Source organism: Ochotona curzoniae, unplaced genomic scaffold (assembly GCF_017591425.1).
Source record: "Ochotona curzoniae isolate NIBS_2020 unplaced genomic scaffold, NIBS_Ocur_1.0 contig_43, whole genome shotgun sequence".
NCBI classification, from domain to species: domain Eukaryota; kingdom Metazoa; phylum Chordata; class Mammalia; order Lagomorpha; family Ochotonidae; genus Ochotona; species Ochotona curzoniae.
This window is the reverse complement of record NW_024466218.1, coordinates 20,649,993-20,667,536: the sequence shown is the minus strand read 5'-3', so window position 1 is coordinate 20,667,536 and position 17,544 is coordinate 20,649,993. Positions and strand designations below refer to the sequence as shown.

The 17,544-nt window shown below is 54.8% G+C and overlaps 1 protein-coding gene across 1 annotated transcript in view; it reads right to left on the bottom strand.

Moving 5' to 3' along the window:
* Window positions 1-4,945: 4,945 nt before the first annotated feature.
* Window positions 4,946-17,544, bottom strand: part of CTIF (cap binding complex dependent translation initiation factor) — a 233,404-nt gene continuing 220,805 nt past the window's right edge. Inside the window, exons 11-12 of the mRNA XM_040984982.1 lie at window positions 7,009-7,062; window positions 4,946-5,330 (exon numbers count right to left, since the gene is read on the bottom strand). Of these exons, the coding sequence (XP_040840916.1) occupies window positions 5,115-5,330; window positions 7,009-7,062 (270 nt within the window). The 3' untranslated portion in view covers window positions 4,946-5,114. The remainder of the gene's footprint in view (window positions 5,331-7,008; window positions 7,063-17,544) is intronic.

The window sequence follows — 17,544 nt, the reverse complement described above, 5'->3', positions numbered from 1 at the left end:
TTCCAGCGCATGCAAGGTAAGGACTTTAGATTTTAGCCACCAAGTTACTGCGCCAGGCCCACAGCCATCTTCTAAGTTTTCTCTGCCACCCAGAGCCAATCACACCCCTTATCCCCAGGTGTCTCACAGGAAGAGCTAGGGAGCTGAGTGAGTAAAGAGGCTGTGGCGGGCAGAGACTGCTTAGAGTTGAGACATGGGGCTCCCCACATGGTCAGGTAGTGGGGCATAGGCTGTACCCCAAGGCCTGGAGGAGAAGATTCAAGTACAAGGTGTGTGGGGGGCTTTGGGCACTAGAGATCAGGTACCAACCTCCATCCTGTGTCCATCTGGTCCAGCTCAGGACCGAGATGGCAGCAGTTCGAGGCGCAGATGTGGTTTCTATGTGTCGGACAGGCAACGGAAGCTTGTCCCTCTGCCTCTGAGTATATTTCCATCTTTATAATGGGGTATGATTCCTGGCAGGAGTAACAAGATGGTCTGAAGGCAAACTATGAAGCTGCACTCAAGGCCACGGGTGGTTCTTTAACCCTCATTTTGCTCGATTCCCCTTGGTGCTGGCTGATTGGCAGGTGCAGCTCCTGCAGGTGCTCTTCAAAGAGGTGGGCACTGCCTTCGGTGGTCACTTCCCAAGCCCATGTTGCTGTGGCTCCTCAAATTTCAGGCCAAGAGCATCACCCTCAGTGGGGCAGGAAATGGCACTTTCAAGAGATTAGGTCATGAGCTTGGAGCTCTCATGAGAGGGGTCAGTGTCCTTCTCACAGACCCCCAGGGAATCATGTGCCCTCTCTCTGCTGCCCCATAGAAGTTGGTCACCTGCGGTTAGGAAGAGATCTATCTCTCCCCAAGACCCCTCATGCTCTGAGAGATTGCTAGGGTATCAGCTACCTAGCTCATCACACTTTGTGATAGCAGCTTGAACTAAGACCAGCACCAAACACTTCCAGGGACCAGAAAGCATTTTCCTGTAAAGGCAGCATGAGAAAGATGAACTTCTGTGATGAAGGCAAGGTCTCCCTGGGGCATACCTGTGCCATCACCTGTGCCGCTCCATGGTCCTGGCATTAGAAGTGGGGTAGCTGTATCTGTGGGTGCACAGCAGGGAAGCAGGGGAGGGGAGACTGTTCTGGAAGAGTACCCGAGCACTTACCATGCACTTGGCAGGACCTGTTATTCATCAAGTGGTAGGTAAAGGGACCAGGAAGCTGGGGAAAGGGCAGGAAGTGGAGATTCCTTGGTGTGAAATGGTTTCTCACTCTCGCAGCAATCCAGGGGTTCAAGAGCCTCCTAAACCTGCCATCTTAGCTGGGGATGCACACAGGGGCTGGACACTGCCCCTACAGTCTGGCAGAGCTGGAAGACCTAGCAAGTGCTAACCAGGAAGACTCCCCAGAGAGGGCACTGTTACCAAGAGGCTGTCTTCCCAGTGTCTGGTCCCGAAGGGACATGGTGCAAAACAAGGGACATGTTATCACAAGAAAACAACTCAATGGAGACTTTTGGAATCAATGATCTATCTGGCACCTGGGATTGGACAATCCCTTGCTGCCACTTTCAAAGCTGCATGGCCCAGGCCTCTGCCTTATATTGAGTCATTGCCAAAGGCCATGGGGACATTTCCTGAGAAGGGCTGGGTCCACTGTGGTCAACTGTGTGTGCAGCAATGTGAGCTCTGAGTGGGGACATTATTTTCTCTAGGACTGTGAGGCAGTTATAAGTCGCAGCTCCTGAGGGCTGAGGACAGAGGTACAGCCTCCTTCACCAACATCTTGTCCTGGTCCCAGGGGTTACCTAGAGCGGACGCTGGAGGCACTGAAGCCCTTCCAGGGGAACACTTGGTTGCACACACAGAGAACACAGGGAAGGCACTTTTTTTGTTTGGTATTGTTTATTTTTTTAAACCCACTTGTAGTTTGGGTTCAGTTGGGAAGCAGGACATATGGATGGAGAGGAGGTGATCCCTTGGAATTCCACTGCAACTGAAAGGGCCGGAGCCCTTCTGTCACTTGACTGCCCACTGGCTTAGGCCCTGTGGCCAGCCCTCTCGCAACAAGTGTTCCCGGGCACAGGATGGTCTTCTTCATTCCGGTTTGCATCCTCAATGGTCCAGCCAGAGGGGTCTCAACAGGATGTTGGATGGCTGAGGAGCAGGGCACCATGAGTCAGCTCTCCCAGAGTCCATGGGACCAGGCGCTGGCTGGCGGCTGTTGCTAGATGACAGCCTGGGATGCGTGTGCCTCTGCAGCTGCCTGGGGCGTGATCCCTGGTACAGTTCCCACACCCCTGCCCCCACCCCTTTGAGAAAAGAAAAGAAAAAGGAGAATAAATACTGACGCGGCCCACACTTACATCTACAACGGAGGGACAGGATACGCCCCAAACTGGAAGGGTTTACAGACTGGTTAGGGCAGACAAGACTGGGTTTTGGGGTACAGGATGCTGGAGGCTCCTGGCTTGGCCTCAGTGGGGGGTGATGGGGAGCCTTATGGGGCTGCAACCATCAGGCCTGGGGGAGCAGGGCTGTGGCAAGCACGCTGCTTTGGAGGAAAACAAGGACCCACTCATCCTGGCAGCCACCAGGAGGAGGCAGCCACATCAGCTGGTGACTGGGACCCCTTGGGACACGCCAGGAGCTGCGGCTTGGCCCAGGAATGCAGCATCCAGTTTTCCCATCAAATACATTCAGGAGTCAAATGGGACATGGCCCTCCTCTCTGGGCACAGTAGGGCACATCGGGCCCTGGGAGGCTGCAGGGCATCTCTGGGAGTTCCCCTGTTCTTGTCTGAGCTGCCTCCTGTGGGAAGCTGCTTTACTGCTGTTTCTGAAATATATATATTTTTGCTGTTTTCCTTCCATGCCTGAAAAAGTAGCAGCAGACTGCATTTAGAAAAGCAGCCGAGAGTGCTGTTCGGCTCCGGCCAGGAAGCACAGTCCAGCAAATGGAATAAATGAGGCAAACCGTACGTCCGGAGCCACCGCGACACGACACGTAATTAAAAATATATTTATATATGTGTACATATTTATAGCTCACTTCTTCACGCTCTGGCCCTCAAGCCGAGGAGGGGCTGGTCCTGAGCCCTAAGGGTTAACCCCAAGGTATTCCCTGGGGAGCCTTCCTCCTTGCACAGTGTTTGGGAGCCCCTTCAGGCTCTCTGAGGCCAATGTCAAGTCTAGGAGAGCTCACCTCTCTGCTGCTTCTGTGGCTTGAGCCCCAACCCCCCAGGTCTCTCTCTTCCAGTGGGACCTTGGCTTTATTCTTAGTCGATGCAAACCACAGGCACGCATGCACGTACACACACACACACACACACTCACACACACACTCACACCCCTAGGGGAAACAAGGCCCACTGATGCACAGGTGCAGCTTGCCGGGCTAGGGTTGTACCAGTCTCCTGCTCCCTTCTGAGCTCCGTGGCATCACCAGCCCAGGCCACACTTGAGGCCTCCTGCAGAGCTGCTGGTCACCCTGGGGACCAGGCTGTACTTATGGTGCCACTGGCAGGGAACAGGGCAGGGCACAGCAAGGCAACAAGAGGAAACTTGAGGAAGCTTGGTAGGAAGGAGGCCAGGGCCAGGGAGGTCTGGGCCATGCCCTGCACCCCTCTTTTCCCGTCAAGCTGTGGGGCTCCTGTCCTGGGGCTTGCGGGGCAGGTGTAGCTGGTGTGAAAAGCCTGCAAGGATGGGAGATGTCTTTCTCCACTCACCCCAAGCCTCTGGACTCAGGAGAAAAAGGATACTGGTCCCACCCTCACTCCAGACAGTGTGGTCTGACCCAGAGGCAGTCAAGAAGGGTCTGCAGCATGGTCCATGGGGTGGGGGTGGTCTGGCCTCAAGCAAGGAGCAAATAAGGAAGCCACTGAGCCCCCCTTGTTCCTTTTGGGATTGGGGAGGGAAGAAGAGGCTCATCAGAGGGTGGGCTCCCAGCTGGGAGACAGTCCTGGGCAGACCCCTGTCACTTTCCGGGTCTCACCTCCAGCCCAGAATGGTCCGCCTGATGAGCTCTCCTGGTCACCTGACTGTCCTTTGCAGGTCCTTTCCCCAGTGGCGCCCTGCCTGGGCCGGGAGCAGCTGGTGAAGCGCTCTCCAGGGAGGCACCGCCTGGCCTTGTGAGTTTAGCCCGCGTGCCTCCTTAATTCCTCCGGGGCCTGGAGGAGCCGAGTGCAGTCCGAGCGAGCAGCAGGCCAAAGCTCCAGTCCTTTGGAGAGCAGAAGGCAGAGGCACTGCTGTCGCAGCCGCCGCCGGGGCCTGGGGATTCCGGCAGGGACCCCCGCCGGGGCAGAAGTTTCCAATTATCCTAATTGGCTACTGGAGCGATCTGCTTGTGGTCAGAATCCTCCGCAGCCGCTGCTGAGGGGGCGGCTGGATCTCCCCCTAATCAGGGGGTGCTCGCACCGGGCATTTTCAACCAAAAGAAGACTTCAAAGCAACCGCCTTTTGAAAAGTAAGACGCAATAAAACAAAAGCGGCGGCCACTCCCGCTCCCTGCTGTCGACCCCCTGGGCCCAGGGCTCGAGTGCGGATAGAGACTTGGGGGGTGGGGGTGGGGGAGGCGGGAATCACGGAGGCTGCAGAACGACGCGGCTCCCTGGGCCCCCGCCGGGCTGACAAAGGCGGCTGGTGGGGACCTCGGCTGCCTTTGTCCTCGTGGACATCTGCTACATGTCGCTTGCTGCCAGTTGGCGACTGCGGCTGACAGCATGCTGGGACAATGCCTGCCCTCCTTCCTGCCTCCACCTACTTTTTCAGCTCCCTGAGGTCCCATATGACCCAGTGAGTGAACAAGGACTCACAGACAGAAGCCTCCTGGGGCGCACGAAGCTTTGGGATGGAGGTGGGGTCAGGTGGGGAAAGGACGGGAGCGAGCAAGGCCAGGGCCACCATGAAAAGAAACAAAACACGCTTCCCAGTGGAGCTCGGGCTGGGGGGCGGGGCACACCTCTAGAGGATTGCATCCCGTGTTCCCCGCGCTCCCTCCCTGCTCTGCCTGCCTTCTTTCTTATTGCTTGCTCCCGCCAGGGCCACTCCAGTCCTCCTGCCTGTCCATCTGGCCCAGCACACCAGGGCCCCAGCTGCCCGCGGGATACCCGCCAGGCCCCACCCCACCCCGGCTGTCAGGCTGTCAGTTTCTGGATGGTTCTGTTGTAGTACTGCGTGATGGGGGGCGTCAGAGGGTTCCAGCTGTTGGCGTGCAGTTCGATGACCTCCAAGAGCAGCGAGCGCGTCAGCATTGACTCAGAGGGGCACAGCATCTTGTCCCGGGCGCTGGCCAGGAGCTCGGCCATCATCTCTGGGAGCTGCTCCTCCAGCAGCCGGCCAGTGCTCTGCAGCTGTGGGCAGACAGAAAGCAGGGGGTGAGGGCTGGATTCCTCCTGAGGTGCATCGCCACCCTCTCCTCTGCCTCCATTCAATGGGACAGGAACTAGCGGCACTGTCTTGGTGCTCCTGCCTGGGCGTGGGGACAGAGGGAGGAAGTGCAGAGAGGCACTTTTGAGCTCCCTTGGTCAAAGATCCATCTGATGCTCCCTCCTACAGGAAGCCCTCCCCAATGACACCTATGCCCTCCCTTCAGTGACCAGGTGGCAAGGGTTAGTTTTCCCTTGTGAGGGTGTCTTTCTAGAAACGAGCTTCCTCATGACTGCCTGCATGTGTGTGTGGAACCTGAGAGCGTGAGGAGGGCGCTCTCCTATTTCCCTGCCTTCTTGGTTGTCCCAATCCCACCTCCAGGCCCCAGCCCTGACCTCTGCCCACACGGGAGACACAGCGGAGGAGAGCAAAATCAGTGGGGGGTCAGGAGGCCAGGCAGGGGCCCTGTCCTAGGAGAGCCCCAGTGCCCAAGGAGCCTGCTGGTTTGGGTACTCTGCCATCAGTCCACAGGTCTTGCAAAGGAGTGCCACCCTCAGCCTGCCCCACTTCCCCCTCCCTTTTTTTTTTTTTGTTTGAGATTTTTATTTATTTGAAAAAGAGATAGAGATTGAGAGATTTTATCCCCAAATGGTTACAACAACCCGGACTAGGTCAAGCTGAGGCAAGGAGCCTGGAACTCCATCCGGGTGTCCCATGTGAGTTCAGGGCCCAAGCACTTGGGCCATCCTCTGCTGCTTTCCCAGGAGCTGGATCAGAAATGAAGTAGCTGGGACTACAGCCAGTGTCCCAATAACGGGATGCTAACCTCACAGCTCAAGGCCCAAGGTTCTATCTTGTGCACAAGGCTTTCCTCGGCTTTCCTGACATACCTTGTCCTTGTTGGACATGTGCCTGTGTGTGATCTGTCCTTAAGCAGCCCTGGATCTGAGGAGGGCACTTGCCTTCTCCTCTATCTCTGCCAGTTCTAAGCCCCACGGAGGGTGCCCAGTTGGATCTCAAATACTGAGTGCCCGTCCTATAGACCTAGAGCCACACCTGGGCTTCTGGCCCCCAAGCCTCTTGTCATGTGGCATGGGCAGAAGTTGCCCCGACAGGGGTGCTCATGGAAGTGTGGCAGATCCCCATGCTTGACGCCATCTTCCTTCCCCTACACTCAGCAGGACCTTAGGCTGCGTGCAGGAGGCTGAGACCCACCCCATCCCTGGGCCACAGCTCAGGTTCTGGAAGAAGGGCAGCTAAGGGTGATAGGAACAGGAGCCAGTGCCTGCCAAGGGTGCTACTTTGGAGTAGACATCACCCACCCACGGGACTTAGTCTGAGGCAACTGACTCAAACCCAGTGCTTCCAAACCAAAGGTATCTGCTGGGGGAATGGATGGGGGTTGTTTGGTGCTGTCACTGGTATGGCGTGCCTGAGCTACAAGCAGGCAGTCTTGGGGGCAGGGGGCACTGGGCAGGTGGTAGCAGATGGCTGTCACCATCCATATCCATTTTGGTTTAGAGAGGACCGTTCTGGAAGCAGGAGTTCATGGTTGTTCCTGAAGCCATCTCCCACATTGTGCTGGGGCTTGTGCCTGCCACCGGGAGGGTATAAGAGACATACAAGGTAGGTGAGGTGGGATGGCTGAGCCTCTGTGCTTACCTCCATTGAACAGCAAAGAACAGCATCTTCCTTCACATCCTGAGACTGCAAGAGCTGCAGAAGAGAGAGGGGTGGAGGATACAGCTTAGGGGTGAGGGCACAGCTCCCAACAAACATGCCCTAGGGCCGGCCAGGGGCAGCGCCCCATGTGAAGAAAACTGCCCTGGGAGCAGCTATCCTCAGCCTGTTTTGCTTGATTTGGAAGATTTGTTTATTCAGTTGAAAGGCAGTTGCAGAGGGGCAGGGAGGGGGAGAGATCTTCCATCTGCTGATTCACTCCCCTGAATGTCCACAACAGCCAGGGCTGGGCCAGGCCAACAGCCAGGGATATGGACCTCCATCCAGGTCTCCCGCATGGGTGTGGTAGGGTCTCAAGCACCCGGGGCATTTCCCACTGCCATCCCAGGCATGTTAGCAGGGAGCTGGATGGGATGCAGAGTCATTTGGGGCTAAACCAGGAACACAGATATGGGATGCTGGGGTCACAAGTGGTGGCTTAACGTGCTATGCCATGGCACCAGCCCCTACAATGGGTTTTAAGGAGCCCTAGGATGCCATGGGTGGGTGGGGGAGGATTGAACCTTGGGAAGACCACAGTGGGTCTACAGGTAGGACAAGCCTCTGTCCCCATCACCTACTGCTAACAGATACTAGTGAAAATCCTTAGGGAAACATGATTCCTTTACAGGAATCTGGCTGGCTTAGTCACAGAGGCAGGTGTCCTTGACTGCTCAATCTCATTCACTCTCTGAGATACAATTCACATAACAGACACATCACCATGTAGGACTACATAACTCAGTGCTTCTGAGGAAATTCAGAGCATTAATGAAGTCGAGAGCATTTTCAGCCCCCTTTGGGGAAACCTGGCCTTAGCATTCAGTGCCCACTCCTGCCCTGCCCCCTCATTTGGGGTCTCTGTACTGTTTTGGCCTTTGCAGTCAGGGCATAGAATTAGCCCCTACAATATTCAGTGTTCTGGGGTTGGCTTTCACGTCACATGGGGCCTTGTTGGTTTGTCGGTGCTGTATGTATCCAGGCCTTCTCCCTTTTATGGCTGAAGCGTATTTCATGGTACGTACTGACCCATAGTTGGCCTGGCCTGTTCATCAGCTGATGGAAGCCCTGCTCGCTTCCCCATGTTAGCTCTCACCAGCAGCATGGCTGTGACCATTCATGTTCACTTTGACGTTCATATCCAAGGTAACTCAAGAACAGTCACCATGAGTCCCTCCTTTAGCCCCTCTTCCTTTTCCTCCATTCTACTTTGCACCAACTGGCCAGGGTGGCTGTCCCCGACACCACTATCCTGCCTAGGAAACACTGGACACCGAGGCAACTCTGTCACATGGCAAATTCACCTGCTGCTGCTGAAGCCCCAAAATATGGGCAATGGCATAGGGACTCAGGTCCTCCAGAGGCAGCTGGTCTGCAAGACACCCTGGCACCTTCACCCTTGTGAAGGGGAGGAAGAGGTGAAGCTGGATCTGCATCCTATGCTATCTGCCGCGTACCCTCAGTGCTTCTGAAAATACAGGTGGCATAGTTGTGGACAGGAGCATGATGTCATGACCAGCACTGCAAGTGTACACACGTCTTGTCTAGCAGTCGCATTGGTAGGAACTCATCCTGCCTGTCCACACCTGTGTCTATGACAGGTGTGCTCCATCTGAGCATGCCTACCATCACTCAGACATCCAACAACAGTAAATGATGCAACTCTACTATGCACCACCCCACAATGCACAGCTGCTCTGTCCCTTCCAGTGCTTCTGGAGTTTTCTTACTTCCCCTGACCCAGGGCTGAGGGTCTTTAAAGTCAGCCAGGGACAGGTTTATTCCAAGCCAGTGCCTGGTAATCGGGAGTAGTTCTAGGGATGAACTTGGAAGGGTCTTGCAGAGGACATGGGAAGCCCACAGAGGGAAGAAGGTTCTGGAAAAAAATTGGTGGGGGCTGTAGCAGATTGCATGGGATTCACTGGGAGCTCCGGAAGGGGCTGCCCCTAAGGTCTTAAGAGGGTCTTGTGACTCTCAGCTTCAGGGCAAATGAGACCTAGCCTTAGAAGAGCTCTGGGTGGTCTTGCCAGAACCTTTTGCAAGTTTTCCCCTGACACCTAGCAAAAAAAAAAAAACAACAACACTGTTCAAATAAAAAGACATCACCAGCAAGCGAGGAGGTGAGGCATGTGTGGTGGGAAGAGAACTCTCAAGACAGAGTGGGTGGTGGCTGTAGGTAGGGACAGGAGAAGCCAGGAGGGGACTGCAAGGGAGGAAAGAAGGGAAGAGTGGGCTCAAACACGCCTGGACACCTGCTGCCCTTCTACACTCCTTCCCAAGGTCAGCTGCTCAGGGGCTCTCGAATCTCCCCTGGGGCCTGCCAGGTTCTGAGGTTCAGGGATGAGTCAGTTGGCATTGTGGGAAGTCTTGGGAGCAGCTGAGCCCCGAGAATGTCAGAGCAACACAAAGTGGTGGTCTTCCCTCTTCTGTCAGGTGGACAGCTTCAGTGCCCAGCCAGGCAGGTATCTGTGTCTCACGCTATCCTCCCCTGCCCGTGGCTGGCTACTTCCTGCTCACCAAGCTCTGAGCTGCGGTACAGTTCTTCCTAAGTCTTCCTGTTCTTCTCTGTAACTGTGTACCCTGGCATGCCCAGATGCCTTCAGGCCAGCAGTCATGCCCCCTCTTGGCCAGGACCTGGGCCCTGCCTGCAAGGGTCAGAGGCTCTAGGCTATGGGGCTGGTTCTCCCCTCCAAGACTCTGTGTGTGTGTAAAGATTGATTTATTTCAAAGGCAAAGTGACGGAGAAAGAGAGACATAAACAGAGAGAAAGAACTTATCCATCTACTGGTTCATGCCCTAAATGACCACAACAGCCAGTGCTGGGGCAGGCTGAAGCTAATCAAGAACACCATTCGCGTTTCCCATGTGGGTGGCAGAGATCCAAGTATTTGATCCATCATCTGCTGCCTCCCAGGTTGTGCATTAGCTGGAAGGAAGCTAGATGGGAAATGAAGCAGCTGACATGCCCATAAGGGATGCTGGCATTGCAAGCTGGAGCTTCACCCATGATGCCACAATGCAGGGCCTCACAAGCCTGAAGAAGTCTGGGTTGGGCCAACAACCACACAGCATGACAAAGTCTTCTGCCTGACTTTCTCAGGGGAGCCATCTTTGAAAGGGAACCCTGTAACCCCTGTCCACTTCCTTCTCTGGCCCCCTTGGGAATTCTTGGCCGCCTGGTCACACTTGCCACCCTTCGTGTCCAACAGGTGTTTGCCCCTTGCCTTGCCCCAGGAGCCCCTGACACAGTCTACCATGGGCTCCCACCCTGGGACCCCCAGGCCTTGGGAGAGTACCAGTCTCCTGGAAACTTGCATTGTCTTGAGTGCAGAACCTCCCACTCTTGTTTACCTTGCCCCAAACCTAAGTACTCAGTAGTCCATTTCCTCCAGGCCACATGCTCCCTGGGGATAGCTGGGTTTTGACCAATGAGGGGCAAAGCCACTTTTTCATTTGTGTGTGCTCTGATTAGTATCTTGGCGGAGGTAACTGCTTTATCAAACTCCAAGAAAAGTTTCAGAAAATTTTTGGCAACTTGCTAGCCCACGTCAGCCACCGCACTGCTGACAGTAGCCGAAAAAGCAGGGGCACTATGACATCTACCAATGGATGAACTGTGATCAACAGGACCACCCTTGAAGTACTGCCTGAATTTAAACAAGGCATGGTCCCAACACAGCTGAACCCCCAGACACCACGCTACAGGAACCCAGTACAAAGGGGCATAGAAGCTGATTCTACTTGCATGACGTTCCTCAAGTCCACAATTCAGTGAACTATAAATGAGTAAGGTGGTTGCTAGGGGCTTGGCAATAGGGATGGCTGAGGGAGAGGCACATGTTCCGAGGAGGTGTTGAAGGTGATGGTTGCACAGTGGTCCACAGACTTCAGGCCACAGAAGGGTCTCTTGAGAGTGGCTATAATAGTAAATGTGCTGCTACGTTGGTTCTTTGCACAGTAGAAAAATGATTGAAACAAAAACAGGGCAGTCAGGAATACCCCTTGGGTGGGTGGGCAGGACTGTCCCCTAGCCCTGCTGTCACTCTGTGGAGGAAGACTGCCCATCCTGGGGTTCGAGGGCCTGGGTAGGGAGCAAAGAGATCAGCCTACTTACTCTCCCTCCCCCACCTCTGGCACAGAAAAGGGAGGTGGGCGGCCTGGGGCAGGCCAGCCTCCTGTGCCCTCCAACAGTGAGATGTGTTTCTTGGATGAGAATCCAAGGCAATTGTACGAGCCCACACAGTGTTTGTTCGGAAGCAAAGGCATTCCTGTCCCATTGTCTCTGTTGGAGCCTTGTTGTGGGCACACCCTTTACATCCTCCCTCGGGGAGGAGAAGCCGAGGTGCTTGAGGCCGGCTGGGCTGGGGGAGGCCTGGCAGGAGCTCGGGAGCTCAGGAGCCTGGTGGGAGCATTCCAGAATCTCCTGGGGGAAGGGCCATGGGGTGTGGGCATGCTGCCCATGGCCTGCCCAGAACGTAACCAGGCAGGTTGCTTGGGATGCCACCTGCAGGGAGGGAGAGGGATGCTGATGGAAGGACCCCGGGGTCAGGGGTGTGCTGCTTGGCCCTGCACTCAGGCAGGGTTGAATGCTGGAGACTGCAATGTCTTGCCTAATCAGGGTAGGGTGAGATGCCCATTCCTTCCCCAGCTCACCCACAGTGCCTGCCTACAAGCCTGGGAGAACCAACCTGGCTTCTTTGTGTAGCTACAGTGCAGGCGTAGCTCAGACCCCACCTCTAGGAGTTTTCCTCCTGCACTGGGGGTGGGTCGGGGCAGGCTCCACAGTCCAGCAACAGGGCAACAGCTGCAAGTTTACAAAGTGTCTGTGATTTGGCTAGTTTCTCAGAGAGCGGAGTAATCCACCAGATGGCTCTGATTGGCCAGCTGGGGTGATGGCCAGGTCAGGCCAGGTCAGGTCAGGGCCTGGACAAGACCTGTGCAAGTCGCAGGCCAAAGCAGAGAGGGGAGGCAGAAGAGTATAGAGTAGGGGCCTTGAGGTGGCACAGGGATGAGCACAAACAAGAGAAAGCTGGGTGTGGGAAGGTCAGAGGCAGAGCCAGCGGACAGAGCCCTGGTACACAGTGTCCAGAACGGTGGCTGTAGGTGGGATTGCACCTGGTTACTTGCAGCTAGGAAATGTCCCCAGGTACAACCAGAACCCATCCACACTGCTGGCTCCAGACCTGAGCCAACAGTTAAGTCCAGAGGACAGCATAGGAACTGATGCTCATGGGGATGAACTTGAATCATCCAGAGGGTCAATTATGTCCGGGTCATTGTTCAGGGGAAGCAAGGAAGTTGATAATCTACCCCAGAAAGGCTATTATCAAAAACGTATGGCCTGTCACTCAGTCTGTTAAGAGTGACCCTGGGCGTGTCACTCATTCAATGCTGCACCTCGGCCTCTTCACTTGAGAATGGGGTAATACCTGCCTTGACTGTCTTGGGGGCCAATTGAGATAATACATGTGAAACAGCTTTGAAAGTGCTTGGCACAAAAGGCAAGCTGTTATTATTGCCATTACTTTTATGTCTTTAGGAACGTCCATCTGCCCTACAGATCTCAACACACTGGGTGTGCAGCATCCCACTTACCCTCTGTGGAGACCGAGAATGGCCACGGGCATTCTTATCACCACTTAACAGACAGAGAAACCACGGCTCAGCAGGTAAGTGGCTTGCCTAAGGCAGCCAGCCAGCAGGTCTGAGTAGAACGGTAAGGTGCACAAGAGTCCTGGGTCAGCGGTCTGTCCCTGAGACAATGATTTGAATCTCCCCCAGATGCATGTATCCTTATTTTGCTGGTTGGAGCTCAGAACTCTGAATTCTGGGGACTGATGACAATAATCAATGTAAACCTACTCAAAATTGAAATTTGCTTAATCATTTTTGATCTGTGTTGTCCACCTTCCAACCATCTACACACCCATCCACCCATGTATCTACTCATCTATCCATGCACCTGCCCACCCACCCATCTATAATACTCATCCATCCTCCCACTCATCCATCCATCCATCCATGTGCCACCCTCCCATTTATCCACCACCCACATATCCACCCATCTATCAATCCATCACTCATTCATTTATCCATTCTCTCAACCATGTGTCCATCCTTCCATCCATTCATGCACACATATTTTCATCACTCATCCATCCATCTTTCAGAGCATTCATGTAATGAATGTTACATTAATGAATGTAATGAGTGTGGGCTATCCACTGAAAGTACAGGGATGGCAAGAGGAACTTGTGTTTAATGGTGGTGGGGGGAAATGAGCCTCACCATTTGTATCTGGACTGAAGCATGTGTTGGAATGGTGAAAGGGAGAACACTCCAGGCATGTGGTATAAAAAGAATATTCACCAACAAACATGTATCTGGCAGAACATACCATGTTCTTCAGGTGCTTCAAGACGCCTGCAGTACATGGATGGGGAAGGGGATGGAGATGCCCTGGACCACATGCCAAACAGCTCTAGATGCTGAGCTACTAGGTACGGAGTATATCATAAGGGACTGGAGAGTCACTGAAGAATGATGAATCGGGAGGGTGGCAAGGTTAATACTTGTAACAGCATAGTCTTGGGAATAAATTGGAGCTGACAGAGTAACGCCAGGGCTGGCAATATGGAGACCAGTGAGGGGGCTGCTGGGTGAGACAATGGTGGCTGAATTGAGGTACTGTGAAGGAAGGAGCATGTGTAGAAACAGAAGCAAGGATAAAGAAAAAAGGGTACTGGAGAAGGCAGGCAGCCCCAGGCTTGGTGCCTGGTCAGCTGGAGCAAAGGGGATGCCATTGGTGATATTGTGCAGGTGGGGGAGTGGCTTTCTGGTTGAGCAAATGCATTTAGCCTTGGAATACTGAGCCCATGCTCTTTTGGGAAGACAGCAAGCATGAGAGAACGTCTACGTGGGGTCATCAGTGGTCAGTGATGGCACAGGTGTGATGACGTGGGGTGGAGAACATGTGCAGCGAGGCAGGGAGAAGGCGAGGGCTCTTGTCAGGACAGAATTGTATCTGAAGGGGAAGAGCGAGGAGGAAGAGGAACTGCTGGAGAAGGAGGAAGAAGAAGGCGAGAGAGCAAAGCGGATTGGGAAGTGGCGTCATGGAAGATGAGAGAGTTACAAGAAGCACGAGGTCAGCAGGGTCAAATGCTCAGAGAGGCCACAGAAGACAAACAAGACCAGGGTCCTTGATTTGGTGACTAGAGAAGGAAGGGTAACCTTTGCTGTGGTGACTTTGGGCATGGTAGAGCAGGTGGAAACTGGGTGGGGTGGGGGGAGGAGGGAGATGGGGAGTGGGAGGGAAGCCAGGCAGGCAGGCAAGCAGGCAGGCAAGCAGGCAGAGACACCCTTTCCTTGGTTCTCTCTCTGTCACACACACTCCTTCCTTTTGCTCTTGTTTCTTTTTGGAACATACCTATGGAAGAGAAAGACAGGATGCCAAGATAAAGACTGGCATGGGCTTGGGGCAGGTGGAGGTGGGGGAGACAGCTGTTGGAGAGCCTGGAGCCCTGGGGAGAGCCAGAGGGGAGGAGAGAAGAAGGCCTGGTACTACATCAGCCCCAGAGAAGAGACTGGCTGGCAGGCCATGGACACAGGTCCCTGTGTCAATGGACACACATACTGCCTAACCTTGTGGCGGAGTCAGAGGGCTCTTCAAGTTTAATTCTTTATCATCACCAAGAGTGCCTGCCTGCACCTGAGACATCCTCAGAAATGGGAACTCCTCCCATCCCCCCACCCCAGTGTCACCTTCCCACTTGTCTAACACGGAGCCTTTTGGGGCAAGTGGTCAAGCAAATCCTTTTGTGGTCAGAGGTCAAGCAAATCCACCTCCTGACCTGGACTTCAGTCCCAGCTTGGGCTCTGTGACCTGGCTGCCAGCCCTCCCAACCAGGCGGACAGGCACCTTAAGTGCTCACCAGGCACTCCAGAGGGAATAATTAGCCTCCTTCCTGCCGAGCTTGCAAACTGCCCCGTACAAAGTGGCACAGTAAATGTCACATGGGGGAATGCTTCATCCCACAGCTGGCCCCAAGGGCTGGAAACGTAATCTGGGGCTCAGGGCAGACACTGAATCCTGCAGACACTGTAGCCAGAGGGCAGGGGTCACAGCCTTGGGGGCTCCGCCAGGGGGCCAAGCTGGCTGGTGGCCTGGAACACAGGGGAGGAAGTTCTTTTTCTTGGGTTCACTTTTTAAACTTACTCCTTTTCATTTTATTGGGAAAGCAAACAGACGACAGACAGAGTTTCCATCTGCTAGTTCACTCCCAGGCTGGAGCCAGGAGGCCAGAAATCCATCCAGGTCTCGTATGTGACTGGCAGCCTCCCAAGTACTGGAATCACCACCTGCTGCCTGCCAGGGTGTGCATCAGCAGGCAGCTGGATGTGGAGCAGGGAATCAGACTAGCTACTATGATCTGGGTTGTGGGTTCCCTGGCAGTGACTTAGCTGGCGTCCAACACGGTCACTTGGGAGAGCAGTCCTGCTCCTAGTTCCTGCAGCCACAAGCCCCTGGAGACCTCAAGGTCAAGTCTGAAACATGAGGGAAGTGAGCCGTGTTTGCAGTCACCACCTTGTGGCAAATAGACACTCTCAGTCTGCGGTAGCTCTGTGGACGTCACAGCTGCAGAAACGGAGCAGAGAGATGCAAGACTTGGGGAGCAGACAGGCGGCGGGTGGGGAGATGGAATCTGACCTCAGCTCTGATCTGGCTTCAGAGTAAAGGCTTAACCACTACCCTGCAGGGAGTTTCAGTATCTGGGCTGATGGGGAGGAGCCACTGAAGGCTGGGGTGACCACACATCCCAGTTTGTGGGGGACAGTCCCGGCTTCCGCTTGTCATTCCTAAGTAACTGGATGTGGAACCCACTGGGCTCTGCACACTTTCCTGATTTGGATGGCTGCCTGACAGGCCTTTCTAGCCCATTCTACCTGCCCTCCTGTACCTCAGGGCCTCTTAGTATTGCCAGGGTAAGTGTTGCTGCCTGCCTTTGAGGCCTCAGCAGGTAGAGAAGGCTCTTCAGGCTACTGCCAGGTGCCTCTGTTCCTGCTGCTGAGCCTGGTTATCCCTGTAGATGGCAAGGGCACCTGTGGCCAGGGCCTCCTTGGAGTCAGCCAGCAGTGTTTTCTGCTCCCTGGAGGCAGGGTAGCAGGGTAGCGGAAGAGACATGACTAGGGGGCACTTGGGACCCACTGCTGTCTGCTGGGCCGTTGGCTTGAGAGAGGGTGGAAAGCAGGTGGCAACGCAGTCACACACTGAGCTTCCCTCATGCCTTCCTCTGAAGGAATGATTGCATTTTGCATCCCATTTGACAGAAAGCAGCTCCCTGAACAGGGAAATTTGGGCTGGCTGGGGGCTAGGCCTGGTGCTCTGAGTGGGTGTGCAGGCCTCTTTCTGGTTTGACTGGGAGCTTGTAGCTCTCTGTAACCTGGGGCCCTCGGCCAGGACAAGAAGGACAGGGCAGGACAGAAGAGGGGAAGGTGCCAGGCTACCATGTCCTCCCAGCTGGGCCTACCCACAAGCCCTGGCCTCGACCCCTGCTTCCCACCACCCCCACCAACCTGCCTTGACCTCACTGGCTTTGGGGGCAGGGTACGATAAGCGTCTTGGTGGAGGGAGCTAGCTGCCTGCAAAGGCATTTTCCGCTGTCTAAAGTAAACAATCAAACAGGAAATTAATCGAAAAATCCACATCAGTGGAAGGTTCAGGTTGTGATTTTCACAGCCCAGAGCCAGGAAATTCAAAGTTATAGTTCCCATAGCAACTGGCCCGGAGACTCCACGACCGCTGGACTGGAACGGGGAGCTCTGGGGGTCAGCGAGGCTGGCCCTTGCCTCCAGTGTGCCTGTTTGCCGCAGGGCGTGAAGCTGGCAAAGCCACAGTGTCCACAGCAGTGAGTCTGGTGGCGGCTGGCTGCCAGGCTCACCCCTCGGCCCACATTCCCAAGGTTATTCCCACATTCCTGTGTTCTGCCCACTTGGCAGGTCAGGGAAGACCCCACATGAGGAGTTTCCTGCCGCTTGCTGTATATTCACATTCCTAACCCCTCCTTGTATACTGTCTACATCCCGACTGCCCCTGAATCTGGACTGGTCTCTAACCCATGCCCTGCTTGTCTGTTCTAGGAGTGACTGCCAGGTCCAGGTGCAAGGGCATCCAAAGTAGCCAGTTCCAATTCTTGGGCCTGCTTTTCTCCCTGCCCCCCAGCCCTGTGCACCATTGCAACCTAGACTCAGGCTATTAGCCTCTTGGCTCCCTGGTGGTTCTCCTGACTGCTGATCAGTCGGGGTTATTAAAACCAGCACTGGGTGGGGTTGTCTTTTGTGTGTGGGGCAGTCAGGAGTCCCCGCCTAGCAGGAAAGGAGATAAGGGCGCTGGAGGAGGAAGCTGTCTGGAAGCCTTCCCTGCAAGCGTTGCCCTGCCCTGCCCTCTTGCCTGAGATGGCTGGCTTCTCAGCTGGGCCGGGA